The sequence below is a fragment of the Camarhynchus parvulus genome, chromosome 15, assembly GCF_901933205.1.
Source record: "Camarhynchus parvulus chromosome 15, STF_HiC, whole genome shotgun sequence".
NCBI classification, from domain to species: Eukaryota; Metazoa; Chordata; class Aves; order Passeriformes; family Thraupidae; genus Camarhynchus; species Camarhynchus parvulus.
Window position 1 is genome coordinate 1,464,801 of NC_044585.1, and position 25,760 is coordinate 1,490,560.

General features: G+C 50.7%; 1 protein-coding gene across 1 annotated transcript in view; it reads right to left on the bottom strand.

The window, feature by feature from the left end:
- Nucleotides 1-4,022: 4,022 nt before the first annotated feature.
- MTMR3 (myotubularin related protein 3) overlaps nt 4,023-25,760 on the bottom strand; it is a 75,035-nt gene continuing 53,297 nt past the window's right edge. The window contains 12 exon segments of the mRNA XM_030958634.1: nt 4,023-6,228; nt 9,624-9,712; nt 9,951-10,061; nt 11,688-13,083; nt 13,735-13,880; nt 16,034-16,204; nt 17,581-17,766; nt 19,319-19,450; nt 19,452-19,515; nt 20,268-20,379; nt 22,356-22,487; nt 22,683-22,888. Of these exon segments, the coding sequence (XP_030814494.1) occupies nt 6,057-6,228; nt 9,624-9,712; nt 9,951-10,061; nt 11,688-13,083; nt 13,735-13,880; nt 16,034-16,204; nt 17,581-17,766; nt 19,319-19,450; nt 19,452-19,515; nt 20,268-20,379; nt 22,356-22,487; nt 22,683-22,888 (2,917 nt within the window). The 3' untranslated portion in view covers nt 4,023-6,056.

Sequence of the window (25,760 nt, forward strand, 5' to 3'; positions counted from 1 at the left end):
GCAGCCCCCGCACGGACACCAGGTGGGTTGCAATCCAAACAATCCCCCAAATCCTCAGGTACCTACAGCTTCCAGGTGTGGTGGAATGTCCCGTTCCACAAGCGGCCAGACCAAATCCTTTAGGAGCGACCCTCACCTGCCCCAGGCTGAAATTCACAGCTTTGAGGTTTCCTAGAGCAGACACAGCCCCGAGAGTCACTCCAAGGTGCTGGAATGTTCTCACAGTGCTTTAGGCAAAGCCCCAGTGATAAAATCCAGACAAGAGCTGGAAGCAGCAGCTCTTTACGTGCCAACACTCTTCTTTTTTAAGAAAACCAACCAAAGTCAAACTGAAAGTTATCTGAAGCTGATTAAACCCAGAAATCCACCATTTTTCCCTGCTCACCCTCCTGCTTTCCAGTGCTGACCACAGACTTCCAGCCTTGCGTGGGATTTGCTCCAGGGGCAGCCCTTTCCACCCACTGTGGCTGGGAACATTGACCTCCTCAGGAACTGCAGCTTTCTGAAGAAAAAAGGGATTTTTATTCTCTCTGGCTTCCAGAAAGTTGATTAATTCCCTATGCACGTGTCCTAATGCTGCTGCAATCCATCCTGACATAAATTCTACATAAGTTTGGACTGAAATCCAGTAATTCTCCACCTGAGCACTGGCTGTGGGCTTCTCCTTCCCTCAGCCCATCAGCCGACCTGCTTGGTATTGCTCTGCTGGCTGCAAGTTTTTAATTAAGAAGTTGCTAATAAAAGAAGAAAGGCACTAATAGACTGAAGACAGCTGGAATTTATAGCTGGGAAATGCTGCAGCAGCCAGACACTGTGTGGGCAGAGGGGGAAGGGGCTGTGTGCTGAGATTGGGGTTGTCCAGAGTTTCAGAGATGGCAGAGCCAGGAGGACACAAAGGGTGGCTCTGGGGAGGAGCAGAGTGGAGCAATCCCAACAGCAAGGGAGGCTCCATGGGCTCCCTGTGTCCTGGCACAGGGATCACAGGCTGAGCCAAGCAGAGCTTCCCTGAAATCCCCCAAATGCCACAAACCAGCCCCAGCAGCAAAGAGCTTCTGTTGTCTGTGCATTGCAGGGAATAAAGAACACTTGGATTTGGAAAATCTCCTACATCACAGAATCACAGAATCATGGAACGGGCTGGGCTGGAAGGGACCTTAAAGCCCATCCAGTGCCACCCCTGCCATGGCAGGGACACCTCCCACTGTCCCAGGTGCTCCCAGCCCCAGTGTCCAGCCTGGCCTTGGGCACTGCCAGGGATCCAGGGGCAGCCCCAGCTGCTCTGGGCACCCTGTGCCAGGGCCTGCCCACCCTGCCAGGGAACAATTCCTAATTCCCAATATCCCATCCATGCCTGCTCTCTGGCAGTGGAAGCCATTCCCTGTGTCCTGGCACCAGGACTCTGTCCCTGCTGTTTGGTGTCAGAGATCCCACAGGGTCAGTGCACAGGAGCTGCTGTGCCCTGTGGAGCTCAGGAGAACAGCAAAGGGAGGGAGCAGGGCAGGCTCTGAGTGACCACGGCAGAACATCCACCCCCAGATGTGCCCGTGGCTCCAAGAGCAGGAGGTGGATGTGACCCAGGAGGGAAAGGCCACGTGCTGGAAGCGTTTGAAGGGCTGATCAACACCTGGGATCCCCTGCTCTCCCTAAGGGACCATCTCCAACTGCTGCCAATCCAGGCTTCCCCTTTCCCTGGCCTATTTTACATTTCTGAACACCAGGATTAATTTTTCCTCATACATGAGCAGTAATTTGCCTAAAAATAAGCCCCTCAAACTGGGAGCTCTGCAGATGCACCAACTCAGAGAACAAGGGACTATGAACTCATCACTGTGTAGGAAAATGATAGATTTATTAAGATCTAAATATTCACTCTGAGGCTACAGTGGAATAAAGGCTGTTACACACATGAGGGTCTGACACTTCCAGTGCTGCTGAACAGCTCTGTCCTCAGAGCTTGGCATGGTTTCAAATTCATGTGCTTCAAGTAAGTAATTGAGACTTCAGATGTCATTTTAATATAAATCCCACCCAAAAAGAGGACAATCAAACCCATCACCTGCTGCCACTGCAAGGTCTGAAAATCATTTTGTGACAGAGCTGTGGGAAATCAGTTTAAAACCCAGATTTGTTAAATAATAAAGTCAAACTTTAGCAGCGTTTATAAAATGTCCAAGTGCAAAGAATGGTGAGCTGAAATCCCAGAATGCAACAATGGGAGCTGTGGCAGCTGCACTGTGGGAAGAGATGGACAGCTCCAGGCCTGGGGAACACCTGGGCCGGGCCTGCAGAGCTGCCCTTTGCTCAGTGCTGACTCCAAACCTCGTCCTGGGTAATTCCAGGACTCTGGATAGGCCCTGAACCTGCTCAGCTTCCTGAGGGGTTATTGCCCATTGCAGCCTCTCAACACCTCGGAACCTCTCCCAGGGCAGGACTCCTCCCACTCCTGCAGCCTTTCCCAGGTTGTGGAGCAGTTCCCGAACAGCTCCTTCCCTCCCTTCCCCGGCAGAGCCGTTGGTTCCCACCCTGCCCGTGCCTCCACCACCCTCACCGTGCCCAGCTCCGAGCACTGAGCCCTCCCGGGTGAGATCCCTCCCGCCCAGTGACCCCGGTGCCACCTCCCTCTGCCCTTCGGGGAGGAGGGGACCCTGGCATGAGCGGGGCCCTCAGCTCCCGGTGATTCCTGACCCTGGCTGAGATCCCGACCCAGGAGGTTGTTCCACAGCCCCGGGGGCAGCACTGGAGCCGCCTATCGCGACAGCAGCGCGGTGTCCTGACAGGCTCACGGGCTGTCCGAGAGCTGGGACAAAGGAGAGAGGGAAGGAGGCTCCTTAGGAAGAATTGATCACGGGGAAATGAGCTTTGACACCTTCAGCCGTATCCTCCGCTGCACCGTGGGGAAGCTCAGAACTTCTCTGATCCCTCTGCCGGGGCAGAGACCCACACTCGGCTTTTCCCGAGCAGAAATGAGATTTTTTTGAAAAAAATTTTTGAATGAAATTTCCCGAGCAGAAACTTCCCGGCAGCGCTGTGCCCGGGGCTCGTAACATCTGCAGGACAATGAGCTCCTGAGAGGAGAAACTCAGGTATGAGAGGAGCTCCAGGAAATCCCACTGTGAGGTGTAACTGAAACACTTTGCACAGTTCCTTACACCACCAAACGTGATTCCTGCTTCTTTTCCACTCCACATCCCATCAGCAGCTCTACCCCAACCTGGTTTATTTTGATTTAATGAACACCATCGAATCATGGAGGGAATGTGCTCAAGGTCTTGTGATGACGTGTCTGGCCCCACACCTCTCACAGCTGCTCAGACCCCCAAGAATTCAGGGCAAATCCTCAAATATGTAAGAAAAGACATAAATGATGGTGGGGGGCCTGAGGGGACAGGACTGTGCACAGCTGGAATGAGCAGGCAGTGCTTGGAAAATGGGAATGACCCTTGTGCAGGACCAATATCAGTTGAGTTCTCCACCTTCTGGGACAAAGAGATCTTAAACCTGAGTGAGTTTGGTTTGTTCCCAAAGAGCCGCAGCTCCACCATCCAGCATCAGGCAGGTGCAAGTGGGAATGGAGCCTCCACTGCCAAACCCCAGCAAAAGCAGGGGAATTCCCTGGAGATCCGGGCTGCTCCTATATTTGTGTAACATCACCAGACTGAAATACCATGGTTGGTCAAGGGGAAAAAGAAAAACACACTATGGAGGAAACTGAGACTGGCACCTTTCTCCATCCTGGGAAAACCATGCTGACTGTGCCAACAGAACCTGGCAGGGTGTGTGCATTGTGTGCTTCCCCCTTCCTGGGACTCCTGCACCAGGAAAACCAAGCCTAAGATTTAAATTTTTGTCTTTAGGAGTGACAGTTTGTTGTTCCTTGGAAAGGCACAGCATAGAACACAAAGCCAAGGGCAGCAGCTGCAGCCTCCTTTTCCAAGGCCTTGGTGTTCCTGCTGAGCCTCCAATACATCCCTCTGAGGAACAGGGAAGAAAAATAAAAAATTAGAAAGTGTGTTAGCAAATGCTCCCATGCAAAAGTCTAAACTTTATTCACTTTTATTTATATATTTAACAATTCTAAAGTATTTACTTCTCGCTTTTGACAAAAATGAAAAATATAGGAGCACTTTACTCTCTTGCGGAGAGAAGGGTTATTTCTGTACACAGCTACGGAGAGACGGCTTCCTCCTTTACATACAAAGAAAAAATAATATTAATAAAAAAAGTGCTTCATCGATCCAAAAAAGCCTAAAGAGCTGCAAGCTTTTATTCACACTGTACATCCCAGCCCGGCCCGGAGCGGACCCTCTTGGCACGTGCGGAGGCTCCGGCTGATTCTGCACCCAAAGCCACACTCTGGGCTTGGGGTGTCCCCCCAGCCCGGCCCTGCCACCTGCCCTGCCACCCTCGTCCCGCTCTGCACCAACAGCAATGCCTGTGCCTCCCTTCCAGCCCCCACTGCTGGGTTAGGAACAGATCCTAAACCTGCCTTGGCTGGAAACCCCATCCTTCACTTCCAGGGTCTCTTTCTCTACACCTGTGCCAGGGAGATCCCAAGATGCTCCGTCCCTTCCCAGACCCCTTTCCCACAAGGACGCAGCCTCCTCCTTCCTGGGCATTCACGGCAGCGCACGGATCCTGGCAGGGTGGGAAGGGCACACTCCAACCACCTCAGCGTCTCCCCCAAGAGAGATCTGAGCTCTGCCAGATGGTTTCTCCACGTGACCCTCCCTTTGGATGATGTGATTGTGACATTCCATGGAAGGGAAATGCTCCTTTCCCAAGGTTTCTTGGATTTTGACCTGTTGTATCTAGAACTCTCAAATACTCCAGCAGGATTCTTGGGAATACCACAGAGAATTTGGGATTTTGCCTAGGGAATGCACTGTGAGCAGGATCTACTCTTCCTCCTTGCCGGATTGCACTAAGCAGGATCTATGGGAAGGGAAAGGGATGAGCACCTACCAGTTGGTTACAAATGGATATTTGGGAGTTTCACCCTTCAGTGAGGTGAGTCTGATTGGGACAGGAGGAGGAAGGGGAATCCATAATGTATTTTGGATTGTTTTAAGCTCCTCAGGCAGCTTTTTCCTATCTGGAGTACACTGAACACAGCCTGGGAAAGGAGGAGCATCCCAGGAGGGTGCCCAGCCCCAGCACCAGCGCAATCCTCACAGGCCGAGCCCTGGCGGGTCCCGGCCGCCTTCCGTCAGTTTGGATCGTCCAGTAAAGTGCGAGTGACCAGCCAGGACCTGACCATGGCAATGCTCTGCTCCCAGAGGGACTCACACGGATGGGGCAAGGACAAGGCAGAGCTCTGCTCCTGTCCTAGTTGGATTGAAGCAGGAATTGCATGGCCAGACGCCTGGCAAGGCCCGGTGTGATGCCTGGCTCGGCTCTCACCAACAGCACGTGCATTCCTGAGCCAGCATTCCAGGTGTTCCTGCTGTGAGGGCTCAGACCTCACGGATTGTGCGTGCAGGTACAGAGCCACCAGTGCAGGAACCTGACTGAGACCCCCTCGGGCAGCCACTGTGAGAACAGAGAGGGAAAAGGTCTCTGGGGAAGGAGATTCCCACCTCTTCTAGCAGCAACAGGTTCCCAAACAGCAGTTTCAGGTTTGGAATAACAGGAGTGATTGAAAGCACTGGAGGCTGCAGCTATTCAGGCTCTGCACTCGGCCGGCCCGGCTCCCTCTGCTCCCTGCTCCCCAAAAGCCTCGGTCTGCAGCAGTTCTGCAGTGGGACAGATAAATACCCCAGGGATCCTGGCTCTCACCAGCTCCCTCCCCACCTCCAGGACCCTCCCGCAAACAAACAGATATATTATTATATATACACACACGCACGCGCGGGGACACGGACACACAGACAGGACAGGCAGGAAAGGGGGAGGAGCTGGGCAAGGAGAATCCCACAGGATCCCATCCTCGAGGTCTGTCCCGCCGGGCAGCGCCCACGGCCCCAGCTCCAGCGCAGCCTCCCGGCCTCGGCCCCGGATCCGCGTGTCCTGGGGAAGCCTCGGCTCGGCTGCTCCCCCGCCGCTCCCAGGCCAGGAATTCAGTTGGACGTGGCAGTGATGGGCTTGTCCAGTTCGAGGTCCAGGCTGGAGCTGCCGGGGTGGAGGCTGCTGTAGCAGGATTTGCAGACTCTGCTGGGCTCGAAGAGCTGCTGGCTGGGAACGGGCACCTTCTGGTTACAGCAACTGGAGCAGAACACGTTGCCACAATTCCTTGCATCAGGAACAGAGGAGAAATGGAAAAGAAAAAATCAGAAGGAGTTTGACAAAGTTACCTGAGGTGTAAAATTAGATATTCCCAGCGCTGGGATGGGAGAGATACCTCCCTACAGGCCAGATCATGGACAGGGACAGCTCCAGCATCTGTGCTCCTCCCTCCTGTGGATGGAGTAGAGATCCAGGGAATGGGCACAGGAAGGAGCATGGAGCCAGGGCCAGCGTGGAATTGCAGGTCCTTAAATGCCTCTGAGCCAGGCTGGACAGGCTGTGCCCTCCTGTCACACAGAGAGCTCTCTGCCATTCACCATGGAATGGTTTACCTGGGAAGGGATCTTAAAGCTCACCCAGTGCCATCCCCGCCATGAACAGGGACACCTTCCACTGTCCCAGGCTGCTCCAAGCCCCGTCCAGCCTGGCCTTGGACACTTCCAGGCTGGATGTGCTGCAAAGGGGCTCCAGCACGATGTCAATGCCACACTGGGGCTCAGGGCTGAGGGGCTGAAGCAGAGCCACCACGGGCCCTTCTGAGCCAGGCCATGGGGAATGTGGGGAACACTGGGAATGGGGGCTCTGGCCCTGCTCATGCAGCTGATCCAGCTCTGGCTCACAGGAGGGATGTGGCAGTGCTGGGAGCAGGCCGGACTGCTCAGAGCTGGAAAGGTTTAAACATGGAAATGTCAAAGCCCTCGGTGCTGCCATCCTCCCACTGCCCCCACAGCCACTCCAGAAGTCCCCACTCCTGCATCCAAGGAAACTGAGCCAAGGAGGAACATGCAAAGCCCGGGGTGGGTAGGCAGGTGCTCCATGCACAGGTGGGCACGCGCACAGCATTCCCGGCACTGGCGGAGCCGCACCGGCACATGCACCTCGTTACTGCTCAGAGTCATTAATTACCTTCTGCAAACCCCTCAAAACCTGGGAGCCCTGTGTGCCCTGTCCTCCTCAATTCCTACAAGGAGCTGGGAGCAGCACTCCAGGGATCTGGGTTTTGCCCTCTCCATTAACTCTTTGGCATCAGGATTTGGTGCTGTTGCTGTTCTGCACTGGAGATTTGCTGCTGCCAAGAGACTGCCAGGGAATTCTGCTGACACCCAACAGCTCTGATTAATCCTTCCTTGCCAAGAAAGGAGATTTCCAGCTGCTGGTCACTGATGGGGAGAGAAACAGCAGAGAAATCCCATTTCCCACTTCAGTGGGCTCATTTCCTCAGTTCCACACAGCGCTCCGGGCCTCAGAGCCGGAACCACAGCACAGGAAGGCTGACAGGGACCAGCCTCTGCAGAGGTTCTGGAGACTGGAGGGCCCTGCTGGAAATCCCTGTCAGAAGCACCTTTAGGAGTGGGAACAGAACAGCCCTGGGAGGTGCCACACAGCTCCCACAGCCCCATCTCCCTGCTCAAGGAATGATTATCCCTGAGTAGCTCACTGATGGATGAGGGGAAAACCAACCAGAGGGATTAAAACAAGGATCTCTTTGTTGGAGCTCACCATTCCTAACATATGCTGGGGTTTTTGTTGTTTTATCCTAGACAATGGTGCTCTGACACTGCTTTGGAAAGCTCTGGACAGCTCATCCTTCTACCCGGTGGTCCCTGCTTTGCTTCAGAGATTAAAAACAGACATTAAAAAACAGGCTGGAAAAGGGATGCTGCTCATTTGAGGAAGGGGGGCTGAAAGCCACACTCCCCACTCCTCTCCTCATCCCAAATCTCAGATATTCATCGAGTTTTGGTTATCCTGACCCTCCACCAGCTCTGTGGCACCTGTTCCAGCCATGGGATTTTCAGTCCCTCTAAAACAAGTGGCAGGTTTTTGCCAACACCCTGCACAGCAATATTGGAATTGTTTGGTAACATGTGGCCCTCTCCCAAAAATATGGGGGAAAAGGGAAATGATCAAATATATATGCATGAAACTTGCAAGACAATCTCCTGTCAGTGAGCAGTACACACATGGACTGACAGTGAGTGTTAGTCTGAGCCACATCCCAGTTAAGCTCCCCAAAGCCAAGTCCTAAAAGCCTTTCTGTGAGGAGAGAGGGCTGTTCACACAGATCCAACCCCCAGCAGTTCGTGCTGGCCACCCCCAGCTTAGTTCTGGTGATTTCCAGGCAAGTGAGAAACAAAGAGGGAGAAGAGCTGAGTTAGTTGGGAGAAGTCACCCAGGAAAGGCTGACGGACAACGGACAGAGGCTGCTGGAAATGCTCACCAGAGCTGATCAACTTGGTCAGTGTCCCTGCAGGGAGGAGAGAGAGCTCAGGGCTACAGGCAGAGGGAGCAAACATTGGCAACCAAGGAAGCTGGAAGGTTTTACTCCACTCAAGGCCTTACACTGTGGGGTTCAACTCATTTCCACTCCCAGGGAGGGGTGTAAATGTTTACTACAGAGATACTCGTGGTGCTGGTCTCACCAACAGCTGGGTCACTGCACATGTGGAAGCTGAAGAGGCAAAGACCCTACAGGGAGATTTGAGCCAGATCTGAAACCCTGAGTCCATTTTGACCTGTGTGTATCCAGGCTCTGGGAGTTGTCCCAAGCTCAGATTTAGGGAACTGAGCCCTGGGGATACAAATTTGCACAAACGCAGTGGGCATGGTAAAAAAAATAAGTTCAGATTCTTCTCCTTCTTCCCTGGGTTTGGTTAACTTTACAAGACTAAATGGAGGAAAATATAAACCAGACATAAACTCAAAACTATGTTCATTACTCTTTGCAACTTCAAAAAGCAGGAGAGCTTCAAAATGTGGTAACTGAGATTTATTTAAATGATGGTTCCTGTAATAGTTTTTGCATGTTCAGAAACCAGGAATAGGAATTTATTTGAAACAGAACTGGAAACTGGAGACTCTCTGGCTTTAACTCCAGCATACTGAGCCATGTGGTCTCTGCCTCTGGCTCTTCATCAAGCCCCTGCTGCTGCCTGAGATGCTGCAGCCTCTGTGGCAACAGGTCTAGCAAAGAATAATCCAGAAAACTTTGACCTCACAGAGGTGTTCCATTCAGATTCTGTAGGAGCAAGTTAATAAAAGGGGAGAAAGGTTAGAGAAGGAAAGGAGCAGGTTTCCAACCAGCAATGGGAAGAAGATGCTATTCCTGTATTTCATGTAACTCATATATAGAATTTCTGAATGCTAAGAGGACAGAGCTCTATTTTGTATAAATCTAAACTGCCTCCAAATCCAGTCTGAGGAAAGAAAGGTGGGATCTGCTTTGGCTGGAGTGGAGCAGACACCAAACGTGGCTTTTAAATACCTCCCTGCACGGACTGAGCTGAGCAGCAGGAGCTGCCCTGCTCCCTCAGCAGCCACCCCTGCCCAACAGGCAGCCCTGGGCAGGGGCTGTGTCCGTGCTGGTGCCAGGGGCAGAGCAGCCAGTCCCTCCCAGTTACCTGCAGTGGTGTTTCCGACTGGCGAGCCAGAAGGCGCTGTCGCAGCCGTAGCAGTGCGCGGCCAGGTGGTCCGGGAGCCACCGCGTCACCTGTGGGGACGGCCAGCGGCGTCAGGGACAGGGCAGTGGCTCCTGGGCTGAGCCCCCTCCCCAGTCCCAGAGCTTGTGCAGCAGAGGGCTCATAGGCACAGGTACTGGTATGTCAGCTGAGAGACCAGCGGAACACAAGGAAAAGAGTTCCCAAGAAGTGGCACACGACCAAAGGCCAGAGGATAATTTCAATTAGGGTTATCCCAGAGTGAGCAATTTACAGGGATTTAGTCTGTACCTCTGTATCCTGTTTATCCACCTGCTCCCAGCTGGCTTCAGAGAAAATCTCTGTGCTGCAGCGAGACAAGCAGTTCTGATCCAGATTGCTTTCCGAGTCGGGAATAGACGTCTGTTGGCAAACAAACAGAGCTGAACGGAACCCCCCGGATCCCTGTTCCACACAAATAAAACCCAGAAACCCCAACAGGGCAGGCCTGGACCCTCTGGTGATGGGATGATGTGAGGCAGAGTGGATTTAGGATCCAGTTTCTGCTGCAGAGTTCTGGGAAGGCTTTGGGTAATTAACTAAAACCTGCTCCCTGTGGCTCCAATTCCAGGGTCCTGATTCCTTTCCAAGGGTGTTTCACTTTCAAAACTATAATTAGTAATACAGATATCCTTTTGCTGGCAAAGATTCTAGAAAATACAAGCCAAATTGCATATGGGAAACTCAGAATTTGAGCCATGTATATTCTATGTATAGGTTTTGGGAATAATGCTTCCTTAATATAGTCCATCCAGATAGAGGTGGATTTTAATTCACTTAAAACTCAGCCAGCCCTTAAAATGTATCAAAATAGCAAGAAATCTTGAGTTAATATATTTTGATGCCTGAGGAATGGGCAATCCTGGAGTTCCAGAGGAAAACCTGCAACTCCCAAGCTGAGGCACAAAGAGAAGGTAGAGATCAGGTCCTTAAAAATGGGGAATTTTCTGGAGGCACTGCCAGCTCTACACTGCAGCTTCTGAAGGCCCTTAAAAATGGGAGCAGAATCCATTAAGGCAAAGCACCCAATTTCTCCAAGGAATTCAAGCTTTTAGCAGTGACACTGAGCCCAATGAGCACCTTGTGCTGCATCTCCAATAGGAAGAGCCAAAAAGGCTCCAAGGATTTTTCACAACAAACGTACCTGGGACTATCCAGCACCTCTGCCACTTCTAAACAGTGAATTCAACAAACAGAAGCTGGGAACCTCTTACAAATATTTTTTTTTCAATTTTGCAGGCATATGAACCATGTAGGAAAAGGAAATTTCTGATGGGTGTTGCGACAGCCTCAGGAATTACAGGCAAGTGCTCAAACCCACAGGAAAGCACAATTCTCTACAGAAGTCTCTACTTTTACAAATTTAAACATTTCAAAATAAAAGTGCAAATGGTTTAAAAGCTCCCTTAAAATCCCTAATTCATTGAGAGAAAAACCCTTGTTGAAATACAGCTGGCACAAAAGCTCAGATAATTTATTCCAGTTAATTTAGAATTCTAGAAATTTATTCTAGTCATTGAGCCCAGAGCACCTGAAAGGGATGGTGTGACCCTGATGGGTTTGAGCTCACAGAGCTTGCCAGTGCAGCTGGGACCTGCAGAGAACCAAGGGATCATCCTATGCTCCTGTGCCAAAAACAGCACTGGAAAATAACTTTGCCCTACATGAAGACAGCAGTAAGCCAGGGGTTTGTTTGGTTTTATTGAGGTTTGGTAATCAAAGGTTTGGTCGGTTTTACCGAGGCCAGGGAAGGTATGGCCAGGGGTGTGTGAGCTGCTGTGCAACACCCATCTGGAAATAAACCTTTCTGCTCAATCTGAAGTTTGGTGACAGTATCAGTCACCAGCATCTGCCACTATCAGGTACTCGGGCAGTGGATGCCCTCCTCAGGATGACCTGGAGAGGTCGGTAAGAGCCCAGAAGTCAGGCCCTGAGCCGTGAGCCAGGAGCTGAGGGCTCGGTGAGCTCAGCCCAGCGATGCTCACTCACCACTTCGTCGCCGTAGTCGCCGTTGAGCCGCAGGGAGCTGTTGAGGAGCTGGCTCTCCAGGCGGCTCTTCAGCTCCTGCACCTGCTTCTTGAGGGTCTCCACCTCCTGCTGATGGCCCGTCTCGATCTGGCGCAGGCGCTGCTGGATGACATCGCTGTAGACGGGCATCCCATCATCGTCCAGGTGGCTGCGGGCCGGCTGGTCCGGGCTGCTGGCCGGCTGCTTCCCGAGCTGGCTGAACATCCATTTCTGGTGCAAGTTCCTCAGGTGGAGCTGAGCAGAGCTGCAGCTGGCCGTGGACACCTGCCGGCTCAGCGAGGCCTTGATCCGCCCGTCCTCGCCGTTGACGCAGTGTCCGTTGGTGGCGGGGAATTTCGGGGCCGTGAATCCCGCGGGTTTCTCCACCAGTTTGTTCTCCAGCTCCAGCTCCCCATTATACACCAGCTCATCTTTGCGGTCTGCTAGAGGCAAGGCACAAGGGGAAGGCATCGGGAGGTGTGTGGTGCTGCTACCAGAAGTCCTATGCACTCTTGATCCCAGTTTTTGGAGCTCTATCATACACTCCCCCTCCGGCCTGTTCTGCAGAGTTCGGGACAGCTCGTCAGCGCTGTTGTCGAAGGGGTGACGCCTGTGGCACAGAGCCCTGGGCGTGAGCTCGGGCTTTGCTTCCGTCTCTGTTAAGGTTTCTGTGGAGCTTTCGATGTTGGATGTCCTTTCCTCCAGCAGGGCTGTCAGAGGGAAGGCAAGGCTGGCCTGGGCCGTGCTGCACGGGCTCTCTGCTTCTCCTTCACCTTTCCCAAGACTTTCCTCCTCCGTGTTGTTTGGAGCATCTCTGTTTCCAGAGCCCTCGGAAGGAAGAGCCTGCAGTCCTCTCCCCTGAGGTGCCTTCTGGAGAGCGCAGCTGGGGTCGCTGTGCTCGTCCTGCTGTCCTTGGAGTTCTGCAGCACCATGTGAGGCTGGGTGTGGGTTGGCTGTGGGATTGTTCGTTACGGTACCTGTATCCGCCTCGGCCTTTTCCCCACACAGATTGTCAGCTCTCTTCTCCTTATCCAGGCCAACCTCATCCCCTTTCCCTGCTGCCTCCAGGCCACCCCTCAAGTGCTCCTCCAGCCCAACATCATCTTTGGTGGCCTCCTGCAGAATGTTCTCCATCTGTCCCTCTGCCACCCCAGCTGCCACAGAGAGCTCTGCCCCCATGGGGGCCCTGCCCTGCCTGCCCAGCCCGTCCCCCTCGAAGGGGTCGTCCCAAGGGGGGCCCAGGCTGCTGAGCTCCAGGGAGCGGCGGTGCTCCTGCCACTTCTCGTTGAGGCTGGGGTCGCTGCTCCGGCGGTTGGTTGTAGGCACGCTGCTGTCACAGGCTGTTGTCAGATTGTCAAAGGATCTTGTCTTTGGTAGCCTGCAAAGGGACAAACAATCCCACTCCCAAATCAGAGATGTTTTAATAACACTGAGCTACTGTGGTTCAAAACCAGCCCCCCAGTTAGGACAGTAACAATCTGCCAGCTAATGGACTTGTGGGAAATATTATCCAGGAGCACATTCCGACCATCTGTAGTGCAGAGCTGCTTCAGTACTTTGTTTGCCATGAGGAAAATATGTTAAACCAGACTTCAAACATTCCCAGATTAATCCCTTTACCAGCAAGCCCCAGTGCTTACAGCCTGGTCACACCTCCTAATTAACATGTGCTCAGAGTCACCGTACAAAAGCAAAGAAACGGTTATGCAACATTGAAAAAGAACTCAAATTCAAGATAACCAGTGAAAGCTTATATCCCACAAGGATAGAAGGAATTCTCTGTGGCTATGTGACACCCAGAGTTGAACTCTATTTGCCCAGCTTCTCTCTGCCACGCTGTCAGCCCTGCAATGTGACAGCTTCCAAACCCACCCCACAGACAGGCTGTGCTTGGGCAGCTCAGTCCCACAGTTCTGCCAATACACCCAGGAGAAATCCTGCCCTCCCACCCAAACATTCTCCTTCCATATCCCCAATATTCTCTGTTGATCTTACTTTACAGGATGGGATTTCTGGGCTCTAGGCTCACCTGCCCAGAGGCTGCTCTTCGGGGCTAGAGCCTGGCACAGGGTAGGGGGCACAGGTGTCGTCGGCGGGCGTGGAGGGGGAGGAGCAGGGCAGGTAAACAGCGCTCCAGAGCATCAAGTTCCGCACATGGCACACGGGATACAGCACCTGCCAGGGGAGCACAAGGGAAGGGTCAGCTGCTGCCTCCCAGCAGGAGAAGTTCAGCTCTGAGGGGGGCAGTTCACTGGGCAGGTCTCAGCTGGATGACAGCTTTTCATCAGCCACACTTGGGGCTAGAATGACTTTTTCTGTCAGAAAAATGCCAGCCTTCAGCTCCTCCTGGATGAACTCCTGCAATGAGCTCTCTGTGAACCTACACCTTCACAACTCATGGAATTCAGTGGCTCGTTGTGAGTGCTGAGGTTCCCTTGTGTGCTGTGTTGCACCGTGCTAGAGGGAGCTGAACTCACTCCATGGACCCCAATCCACCACAGCCCAGCCTGGCTCCACAGGAGGCACTCGTGGGTACATATTCAGTACATGCAGAAGTTCCTTGAAGGAATCTTAAAAGAGATTCCTTGATTGTGGAATATGCTTTCTGTTTCACTTTAAAAACACCTGAGCTCATTTTAGCAATTCCCCTCTTTTCCAAGCAACTTTCCCATGGAAAAGCAGGCAGTGGCAGAGGAAAGCTGGCTCCATCAGACAGGCACTGCCCAGGCTCCCCAGAGAAAAGGCACAGCCCCAAGGCTGCCAGAGCTCCAGGAGCATTTGGACAATGCTCTCAGGGACAGGGTGGGATTTTGGGATGCCCTGTGCAGGGCCAGGGGTTGGACTGTATGATCCTGGCAGGTCCCTTCCTAAATGAGGATATTCTGTGATTCTGTGAACACTCTGCTTCCCTGGCACTGAGCAGGGGAAGGGCTGTGGGGTGGCTGCTGCTCCTAAATAACTCTGGTTCTATAAGAGATGCAGTTGCACCATAGGCACCTTCTACAGCCTGAAGCAAAACCACAAGAAAATGAACCCAAACCAGGAAATTACCCGAACTCCCACGTGCAGAAGGAGTGTCCTTGTGAGTATTTCCTGAGAACAGAGGCCAAGTGGGATAGAGCACAGAAGGGCAGCCCAAGGACAGACCTGTCCACACAATCACTGTGAGAGCCCTCTCTATGCTCCTCCTGGCATTTTCGTGGAAATCTAGAAGCATCCACAGCTTTAAGATCCCCCCAGGCTAAGTCTGCTCTTCCTCACAAACTCTCCCCAGAAGTGTCAGGTGGGAAGGCTCCAAGGGCTCATTGCAGTGACAGCCCAGAGCCAGGGCACACTCAGCCAAGGAGGGCTCAGGGGAGTAGAAAACTCATCTCTTTTACAACCACTGTGGGCATAAAACTCCTTCCTGCTTAGCCAGAGTTCAGTTTTGCTCTAAGAAACAACTGAAAGCCACATCCGTCATACACAAAGCCACTGCACAGTCCTTACAGTTCAGTTTATGACATCTGATACTCCAAGAAATAAAAAGGGTTTAAATATTTATGCAAGTCATTGCAGTCCTAACCATGATGTCATTTGGTGTTTGCTCTCTTGCCCATGCTCTGCACCCCTGAATACCTCACATGACCTTGTACCAAACACACAACTGAGCCCCTTCCCAGAACTTTCAGTGAGCTCCTACATGGAGGAGCCAAACCAAAAACCTGAAGGTATCAAGAGAAACCAAGATACACTAAATAATCTGAGCTACTTTTTCTGTTCAGATTTAAAATGAATTTAGACACAGTGTCTAGGTTTGCAGGCAATTTTGTGTCACTGCTCTGACATAGCTCAGTTCTCCAGAGAGGTCTATTTATCAAACACTGAAATGTTTTCCATTACAAACAATAAAACATTTAGTCACAGAAAGCACCTTTCCAGCACAGAGAAATTTCTGAGGTGGCATTTGACATTCCCCAAATATCAGCAAAATTAACCCAAGACTTCAAACATCAGCATGAGCTGGGTGTTCCAAGGTGAATGTCAGGGGGACCTGAGCTGGTCTGGAATCACCTCTCTGTCCATGGTGACAGCTCAGAGGGTTTGGGCTGGAAGGGACTTTAAAGCTCACCCAGTGCCACCCCTGCCATGGGCAGGGACATCTTCCACTACTCTGGGTTGCTCCCAGCCCCATCCAACCCAGCCATGGACACCACCCCCTCAGCTGTGGTGGAACCCCAGGTCACCAGGTCCCACTGCTTGGCTGTTTCTCAGGGGACCCCCATTTGCAGGATGCTGTTTGGGGCAGCCCCCGGGGCTCTCCCCCAGGAGGGGATTGGGGTACATACAGATTCCGACTGGGAGGAGTAGAGCAGGTTTTTGAAGGCTTTGTTTGCTGCCCGCAGCAAAGACCAGACGGAGCAGGTCCGTTCCTGAGTGTGTTTCTCTCCTCTCTCTTTCGCATTGTTGCACAGGAATGTTCCAAAGAGGCAGGAGTAGGTGTGCTGCACCAACTTCACCTGCACAGAGCCACACACACACAGGGTCAGCTGGACAAGGGCTCAGCCTCAGCTCCCTTCCCTCCCCAGAGCAAACCCCCGCCCTGGTAACCCCGGCATTTCTCACATACTTCCCTACAAACCAATTGCACAGGAATGCAACGGGAGCAGAATCTTTTAAAATCAGAACTGAACAAATTCAGGAAAAAACATAAACTAGAAATACAAAATATTTGTTCCTAATCAAGTCATGTTGATACAAACTCATTGCCCTGCAGGCCAGGCAAAGCAGAATCATGATTCCTCTGCTACAAAACATTCATGCAGCACAGAAATGCTGATCATTAATCACTCCTTGCTGGGCCCAGCCTAACAAATGCCAGCTTAACTTCAGGCATATCAATGACTTCCTTGGGACTATTCAGATGTTTAAATGAAGACAAGTGGTTCAATATTGTAATGAATTAGGGGTTCACTCTACAAAGGCCAGCACACCATGGGTATGTTCTCTCTCAGCCCATGGAGATTAGCAGTGTGCTGTGAAGCCAGTTACTACCTGTTGTATCTCATTTCACAATTGAGCTACTCCGGGACTGTACATGGGCTCAGTTACATGGCTGAGCTGGCAAGTGGTAATTCCAGTCAGCCACAATCACAGGAATGTGCCTTCAATCTCTTAGTGGATCAGACACTTCATAAAAACTTCTACTCTTCAGACTACTGGTCCTGCAGTCCGTGACTGCCACTTCCCCAGAGATCTGAGAACTGACTTGGACCATCCTGGCTGAATTCCTAATAGGAATGCTGTCTGCTTCCAAAGAAGGTAAGCACAGCTCCTATATCCTACACATTTTCAGTGAGGAAACTGAAAAAAATGAATGGAGCAGGATGATTTTAGAGGAGGAGTATTCAAGTCAAAACAAGATCCAAGGAGGGGGGAGTTTGCATTGGAAGTAAGAAGGTTTTTTTCAGGCTGTGTGGATGTTTTACACCTCTTAGGTGAGGCTATTCAATTAATATAATTTATTTCTTTAAAGTCTAAAAGAAGTCCTTGAGGCTCCTGCTTTTAAGAGTGAACAGACCGTGTGGGTCACACAAGTACTTCTGTCCCATGTATCTGGGCAGCTTTCCTGTTCCCTTTATCACGTGAGAGCATATATAGAATATATTTATATGTATATAAAATAATGGAATCATTTGGGTGGGAAAGGGCGTTAAAGCCCATCCAGTTTCACCCCCTGCCATGGGCAGGGACACCTTCCACTGTCCAAGGTTGTTCCAACTCCTGTCCAACCTGGCCTTGGACACAGAACATCACACAAAGGTGGGAAAATCTGCCCCCAGGCTCTCCAGCAGTGTTCAGCAGCAGTGTATTAGCCAGCAGTCTCCCAACTCACAAGGAATGCTTCGTTAAACTCGAAGGAGCAGGGGAACTGCCTCTGGAGCTGATGGACACAGTCCAGCCACTGCAGAAACACCGGGCAGCGCTCATTGAGGTCGTCCGAATTCTCGCCGTGGCCACAGCGATCCGCGAACTTGTGGCCAAAATCCAGCCACTCAGTCTCCACTAGCACCTGGAAACCCTGCAGGGAGGACAGGAGAGATGAAGAATTCCTATTTTTCTTTGGTTCAGTTTTCTGACATGGTCTGAGACTTGTGGGAATCGCTGTGTCCTCTCTCCTATTTCCCCTCAGCACTGGGCTCATTACTTCTCTTTACTGCTTCCCCTAATGCCTCTGTGCTCTGAAATGGAATTAGGACAGATAAGGATTCCCAAACTACATGAACAGGAAAGGGAATAAGGCAGGTTAAGTCCTCAGTGACTGGCAGGGACGATCCTGATATGAGCCCTATCTCGTCCAGGCAGTGAAAAGTAGGAACTTCATGTTGCCAAAGCTTCTGGATCATGCTATCCAGTATTTGGACAAGTTATATAAAAACTTTTCTTGAAAATGATGGTCAGATCCACTTGTCATGAAAGAAAACCATCCATCCACAACAGGACATCCAAGCTCAGGGGGAGCAGGTGCTTGTCTGTGTGTACAGCAGTCACAAGGTTGATTAAAGGTTCACTTGAGTGATTTTTCATGAAAAGGGCAAAGAACATTCCCAAGCAGTGCCTGGGCGAGCAGCTGAATGTCACACCTTGTCTCACAGGACCTGAAATCCATCACAGGGCAGGCAGGTTTTGGTTCTTAGTGGAAAGAAAAATTGTAGAGAATGTTTATGGAGTCGAAGGCTGTGATTAGAGCCAAAATAATGGCTGTGATTAGAGCCAAAATAATGGCTGGCAGCTGAAAAGCTTTAAATCTAACAGCACTGAAAACTCATTTTCCTCAATGTTTCTAATCCTGGTACAGACAGCTACGGTTTATGGTTTGCTCTGGGTGACAGAGAAGGCCCAGAGTGTGCACAGCACAACTCTGCTCCCCAGGCAGCAAGGACAGCACCCTTTCACCCTTTGGAGGACCAGGAGCAGATCCTGTGCCCAGACCAGCACAGCACATTCTGCCTGATGGATGCCAGCTTCTAGAATCCATGTGGAAAAGGATCCAGGAAGTTTTCACACTTCCATCCAAAAGGCAGTTCCAGCTCCTTGTCCTAGTGTGTGTGAGACTTTAAGCAGAAGCTCACAGCAGTGTTCAGACACAGAGTTCTGTTCTGGACAACAAAGGCATCTTGCCCGTGGGCTGGCAGATGGAAACCAGCCAGCACACGACCCACAGTGCTGGAAAGTGATGGAACAGGGGAAAATCAGGAGAAATGTAACTGACAGAGGGCAATGGAAATGTGAAACTGGAAAACCATGCAGCTGAGAAATGCAGCAAAGAGGAAGGCTCTCTATCAGTGCTTGGCTGAGAACCTGCAGGGATGCAGCAGAAGCTGCAATTGCAGCACTTTGTACTCCATATTCCTAAACTAAATATGGGGAAGCACAGACCATGACTGTGCAGTTACAGCAGAGGGAATGTGAGCTACTCCTGAGTAACACAGGCACCTACACCTGGGAGTAACTGCAGACTATAGGTGACAAACTCCTGCCAGCTTCAGTGCCTTTGCCAGGGGAGAAACCTGCAATAACTCACAGCCAGATTCCCTGCAGAGGCCCCAGTGACTGCCAGCTGCTTTACCCACCTCTGTGGTCCTGTAGTAGGGGTCCAGCAGGAGCTTGGCCAGGGCCACGATCTGGGGCGTGCGGTCCCAGCCGTCGGAGCAGTGAACCAGCACGGGCCGCTGGTCCCGGTCCACGGCGTGCACCACGAGCAGCAGCGGACTTCAGGAGCACTGACAGGTGCTGCAGCCACTTGGTGCTCTCCAGAGCTGACAGCCAACTAGAGGGAAAGCAGGCAAGACAGTTTTTGCTCTTTTAAAATGCTTTCAGGTTTGGATGTCTGAGTTTATCACGGCAAAGCTCCTGTTTTAATAAGCTGTGAGTGTCAGTCTGTAAGATTTTTCACTTGTGTCTTGTTAACACTTTCCCAGAGGTGGAAGCAGCAAAGCCACCAAGCCAACCCAAGGAACTGCCAGAATCTGGGATGAGCTGAAGGTGTGCATCTACTTTGAAACCACGGAAGGCTTTAGCAGCAAATTCCAAACAGGGGAGTGGGAGGGAAAACAGAACTGGGGTAACTACAGTGAGGACCCAAGCTCAGGAGCTCCCAAGGTGAGGGGACATGACAAGGTAGTTACCCCACAGCACAGGAAGGTTACAAAATATTCTCCTGAAATGACATTATAAATGAGTGAAGTACATGGAACACCACCACAATTTTCCAAATGTGAGCCAATAGTGAGGATTAAAGAGCTGGGAATAGCAGACCAGCCTAAGTGTGAGTGCTCAGAAGCCCACCAGAAGAAACAGCATTCTGGTATCAATATTCAAGGCTACACTCTAATTTCAGAACTAATTTGCTATGTTCACTTCAATCAGAATAAACCAATGACTTCCATGAAAATGGAAAAACACAGCTTAGCGCTATTACCAAGGGAAAATCCACTGAATTTCAATTAAAAAATCATCAGCAGAAGAATGTGGCTGCAGAAACACAGAACCAAGAGCCCAAACCCCCAAACTTCCACTTACTTTCCTGGATCTGGCATTTGTGTGCAGAGCAGACGCAGTGACTGGAAGCTCTTGCGGATGGAGTGGATGTTTGCCATCCCCATGAACACCACTTCACAGTTGGGGTAATATTCTGCAGGGAAAGGGCAAGACAGAGGGAAGAAAATAACAACTACCTTTCTAAAAGAGGATTTTTTAAAATAAAAAGAAACCCCTGTTGCTGTGGACAGATGAAATAATCTGTTTACAAAGATTCTGTAAGTCCTTGGAGCTCGCTGGGTATTCCAGACATGACAGCCCAGCAAAACAGGAAGCATTTAGCAAAGTACTGCTGTATTTATTTTAAATGTTTCATTTCAGGTTACAAAAAGCAGAGTGCAGACCTCTGGGAATTCCTGCGCTCCAGGTTCCAGAATGTTTATAAAAAGAGTGAGAAACATCAAAAGATATGAAACATAAATAATATTTAATTGATAATTTATGGATTTAAGTTAAGATTTCAAATTCCTGTTCCTAAGCACTCAAAAAGGCTGAAAGGTTACTTCCTCCACTGCTTTCTTCTGAGGAGAATTGTACGAGGAAGCATCACACATGTGAGAAATACCAGGAGCTCAGGAAAACAAGATACATGGGATTGCTTTGGATGTGCTCAAGCAACACTGGAGGCCTGAACAGACAGGGCCAGTGCTCAGGGGGCACCTAAAGAGAGCCAGAAAATACCAGTTCAAGAGTTTTCCCAAGATTTAGTCTTCCCTCTGCTGTGATGCTTCAGTCTGCACAAGAATGATCACACAGTAACTAAAATGACCATTTCTACAGGAGAAAAATAATCAGGATTCAGAATTTGGGATACTGAGTGCTTGCACAAGAAAATTCAGGAGTCTGTGATGTTTTGTATCATTTGATTTCCCAACTCTTTATCAGCCCAACAAATGCTGGGCCAAACACAATGAGGGACTGCAACTCCAGGAGCAGCCTCAGACAGTATCAGACAACTTCAGAGTTGGTTTTTTTTGTATTTTTACTGAATTATATCTAAAGTACAGCACAGAGGAGCTATTTTTATACAGAGAATTAAGCCGACCTGGCAATACCTGCAGAAAATTTAGCAGCAAAAAGCAAAACAGGTTTTAGTGACAAGCTGTTTGAAAACCTTCTCCACAGAATTAAAAAGCCAATATACAGGAAGAAAATCAAACTTCCTGTATACTGCGCTTTTCTGTTTTGAAATTTTACTCTTTGATGAAGAATTATTTAGTGGTTTTGAGGTGTTAAATGAAAGCCTATAATTTTTTTAAACCGGTGGCTATGAATCAAAACGCAGCTATTGCAGCAAAGACCAAAATAAAAGGTCAAAAGAGCTTTCGTTATCTTATCTCCAGTTTTTCTGTCTGGGATTTTTTTCCAGCCTCTCCACCCATGGAATTTTAACAGGCTGCATTAATACCCAACAGTGACCATAAATAATACCTTGTTTATAAAACCACCAATTCACAAGTGCCAAAGAACACAGAATGTGGTGTTGCAACTGTATTACACATGCAAGGTGAGGCAGGATTGCAGTTGCTATGATACAAATACTGAAAAATGCTTCAGCTTTAGGGAAATTGCTGAGAAGTTGTATTTTGCACAACCATTCTAGAATATTCTTCTCCTCTGCAGCCAGTGGGTTTCACATGTTCAGGGGTTTTAGACATGAGCACGCTGGACACCTTTGTCTCTCTCTAGTTTATACATCTGACTCAGCAAGGGAAAGCTCTTCAGCAGATTCCACAGGGTTCAGCATTCACTGAGCACTGTTGCCAGCTGGGTTAATGGCCTGAGAACAGACTAATTAACAGCTCAACCTGCCCTCTGAAGGGCTGGGTGGGGGCTGCCATGATCCAGAACGTTCAGACAAATGAGCAGTGTACAGACAGTGCTGAAAGGTGTCAGGGTAATCACACTGGAGCAAAGCCCTTTGACTGATTGCCTGGAAAGCTGAGGAGGAATGCTGCTCACCTGGGCACTCACAGCCACCCCCTTGGCTCACCTGGGCACTCACAGCCACCCCACCCCCCCTTGGCTCACCTGGGCACTCACAGCCACCCCACCCCCCCCTTGGCTCACCTGGGCACTCACAGCCACCCCCCTTGGCTCTGTTGGCCACGGCTGCCGCGTAAGATCGCGCGTCCAGGATCAAAAGCTTCTGAGGCTGGATTGCCAAACTCTCTGCTCCTGAGGCATTGGAGATGGAGGAGTCTGGGGAGGAGGAAACGGGTGATGAGCTCAGAGAATCCCTCTGACATTGGTTACAGCAAAATTCCCTCAGCCCCACCATGCACATGCACTGGAGAATGGAGACCAAATACAACAGATTCCTTCTGTTACAGCATCAGAGATTGAACTTTTACACAAAGCTCTGCCCTCGACAGAAAGCAGCAGTGGCAGCCTTACCAAATTCCACATCAGAGAGGTCCCCTCCGTTGGACAAATCTCTGGAACAATTCCCATTCATTAACTTGTTACTGTTGGACCTGGAGTCTGAGGCACAGGCTTTGGCTACGGACTGGACCAGGTGCTCATCGTCGGCGTTCCTCCAGCCCCACCAGCTCACCTCGGGCTGCCCGCAGCGGGAGATCACTGCCCCATTGCTCTGGTGCCTGAAAACAGGGAATACACAGCCAACAGTCAGCATGAAGAGCACAGAGGGCACAAAAAGTTCAGTGGAGTGCTCCAGTAGCTTCATTCCCAACAGGGACCATCATTCAGCAGTTATCCCCAACCTGGGATTCAGCCTCCCCACAGAATGATGGCTGTGACCACAGTCACTGACAGGTGAAAGTCAAAGCAAGGGCAGGAAGAGAAAACAGAGCATCTTCTTGCTCAATATTTTGGCCTGTTGGCCAGTGAAAGCTGGGGAGTGTTGTGGAACAGCAGGTGAGGCATGAGAGAGGAATTCAACATGGATGGAGGATTACTGAGAACACCCCAACCTGGACATGGCTCTCATCTCCTGGGAGGTGACAATCAAAAAAACTTTTTTTGTTTCACACATTGGAAGAGTTAGTAGTTATTTCCTTAAATCTGACCTGGCTTCTTGTACTACGCAAAAATGAACAGACCTGGAATAATTAAAACTTACTGAACCATTGCAAACATGCTCTGAAAAAGATATGAAGACTCTCCCCTATGATCTATTATAAAAAGAGGACTGAAATGTATTATCACAGTAATTCCACTCACTGCCTTTGTGCTGGCACATCCCCCTGCTGCCACCAGCTCTGGACTCACCAGCCACTGAAGTGTTTGCAGCTGGCAGGAACAAACTTCTCCCTGACCTTGCCCAGCAGCACCTTGAATTCAGGGAGCTCAGCCCTGGTGAAAGGAGGCCCAGCTGTGGGTGAAGAGAGCTGCAGCTGGAGTGGCCAGAACAGCACACACAATTTCTGGGGCACCTCAGAACGTTTAATCCCTGCCTCATGTCCCAGCTGGAATATCTCAGCACTCATCCACACGGCTCTTCTCTGTTTAAGTCAAAGGATCACAGAACAGTTTGGGTTGTGAAGAGTCCTAAGGCTAATCCAGTGCCACTCCCTGCCATGGGCAGGGACACTTCCCACTAGCCCAGATTGCTCCAAGCCCTGTCCAACCTGGCATTGGGACATTTGCAGGGATCCAGGGGCAGCCCCAGCTGCTCTGGGCACCCTGTGCCAGGGCCTGCCCACCCTGCCAGGGGACAATTCCTAATTCCCAATATCCCATCCAGCCCTGCCCTCTGGCAGTGGAAGCCATTCCCTGGGTCCTGTCCCTCCATCCCTTGTCCCCAGTCCCTCTCCAGCTCTCCTGGAGCCCCTTTAGGCCCTGCAAGGGGCTCTGAGCTCTCCCTGGAGCCTTCTCCTCTCCAGGTGAGCACCCCCAGCTCTCCCAGCCTGGCTCCAGCCCTGGGAGCATCTCTGGTGCCTCCTCTGGACTCTCTCCAGCAGCTCCAGGTCCCTCCTGTGCTGGACCCCAGGGCTGGAGCAGCTCTGCAGGTGGGGTCTCACCTGAGCAGGGCAGGGCAGAATCCCCCTTCCCCTACTGCCCACACTGTTGGATCAGCCCAGGGCAGGGGTGCATTTCTGGGAATAACAGCTTTTCGAGCAGAGGTGCCTCTGAGCAATGCTTTTCTCACCCAGGAGTCCCCCCTGAACCCTGGATTTCCAGTGTGCACCTGCCAATTACAATTCCTGTATGTTATGATGCAGGAAAAGATTTTAGAGCCTTCCTGCAAACAAACTGCCCACCTCAGCTTCAGGGCAGCCAGGAGCTGTTCACTTCCCTCTAACCAGGGAGCCCAGAGTGCTGAGGGTCAGCTTAACCTTTAAGCAAATCTTAACAGCCCTGAACAGGAAGCCAGCCCACCCAAAGCAACCAGTGTAGACTTTTTGGCTCTGAGCACTCTGATGGATGTTTCTGGAGGTGTGACAGGCTGGTTTGTGCTGTGCTGTCAGAGCTGTCACCCCCGGGTGCTGCAGCACCTCCTCCGCAGCGTCCCCGCGGGCACCGCGTGGGCGCCGCCGCCTCCTGCTCCTCATCCAACAGCAACACAGGGACAGGCTCCGTGGTGCTCAGCCTCCAAGTGATCAAACAGGCTGGGATATGGGTTTGAAGTACTTTTCATAGCTCTTTTATAATTGTTTCATATAAAATCCCTTCAGTGAGAGGAAGCACTGACACGCTGCGTTAAGCGAGGCAAAGGAAAAGCGATGCGAAGCCACGGCTCTTACACCAGGTGCCAGCCGACTGCAGGCACAGGGAAATGGATTTCTGCTGGAATTAATGGCCTTCCACAAACAGCTCTACCCATAGCAAATTAGTTCAGGAAAAAATACGTGCCAATCACTGAAAGGCCACCTAGTTCCCCGCTACGCTTGCACAAATAAAAGAAAATAAAACATCATTATATGTGTAAGAAATCTATTTTGAACAGAGCAGCTCATTTATTTTTTCCATATGTTCTCCCAGATTTCATTACTACCTGCTGCAGAATAATTTTCATAGGTTCATAAAGAGTTATATTTTCATCTCCAGGTCCTTGCCTCACATTATACAAATAATGAAGAATCATTAGGCTGGGAGATGAGCTCGTTGGTGGCTGTGCAGCCCCAGCAGTGCCCTGCACAAATCTGCCATGTTCAGAGGTACCAGAAATCAGCACACAATTCTAGTTAGGGGCATGCTGGAGGGCTGAAGAATTCCACTCATTCCAGCTGGACTGGCCACAGGGATAAAGAGCAGCCAGTGTGATGCTGAGGTCCCCAGGGATAGAGCTGGGATAAGAGGGCATCACTCAGAGCTCAGGAACAAAACAAAACTATTCAAAAAACTTAAAGCAAAACCTCCATGGAAAAGTCCCTAGAGACAAAAAACCTGCAGCCCCCTGCAGAAACCAAGAGTAAATCAGCATTAGGTAACTCTGAAGCCCTTTACAAGCTGTTGTACAGCTGCAGGACACATGTACACCTCTGCACAGGCTTCATCCTCCCCATGTCC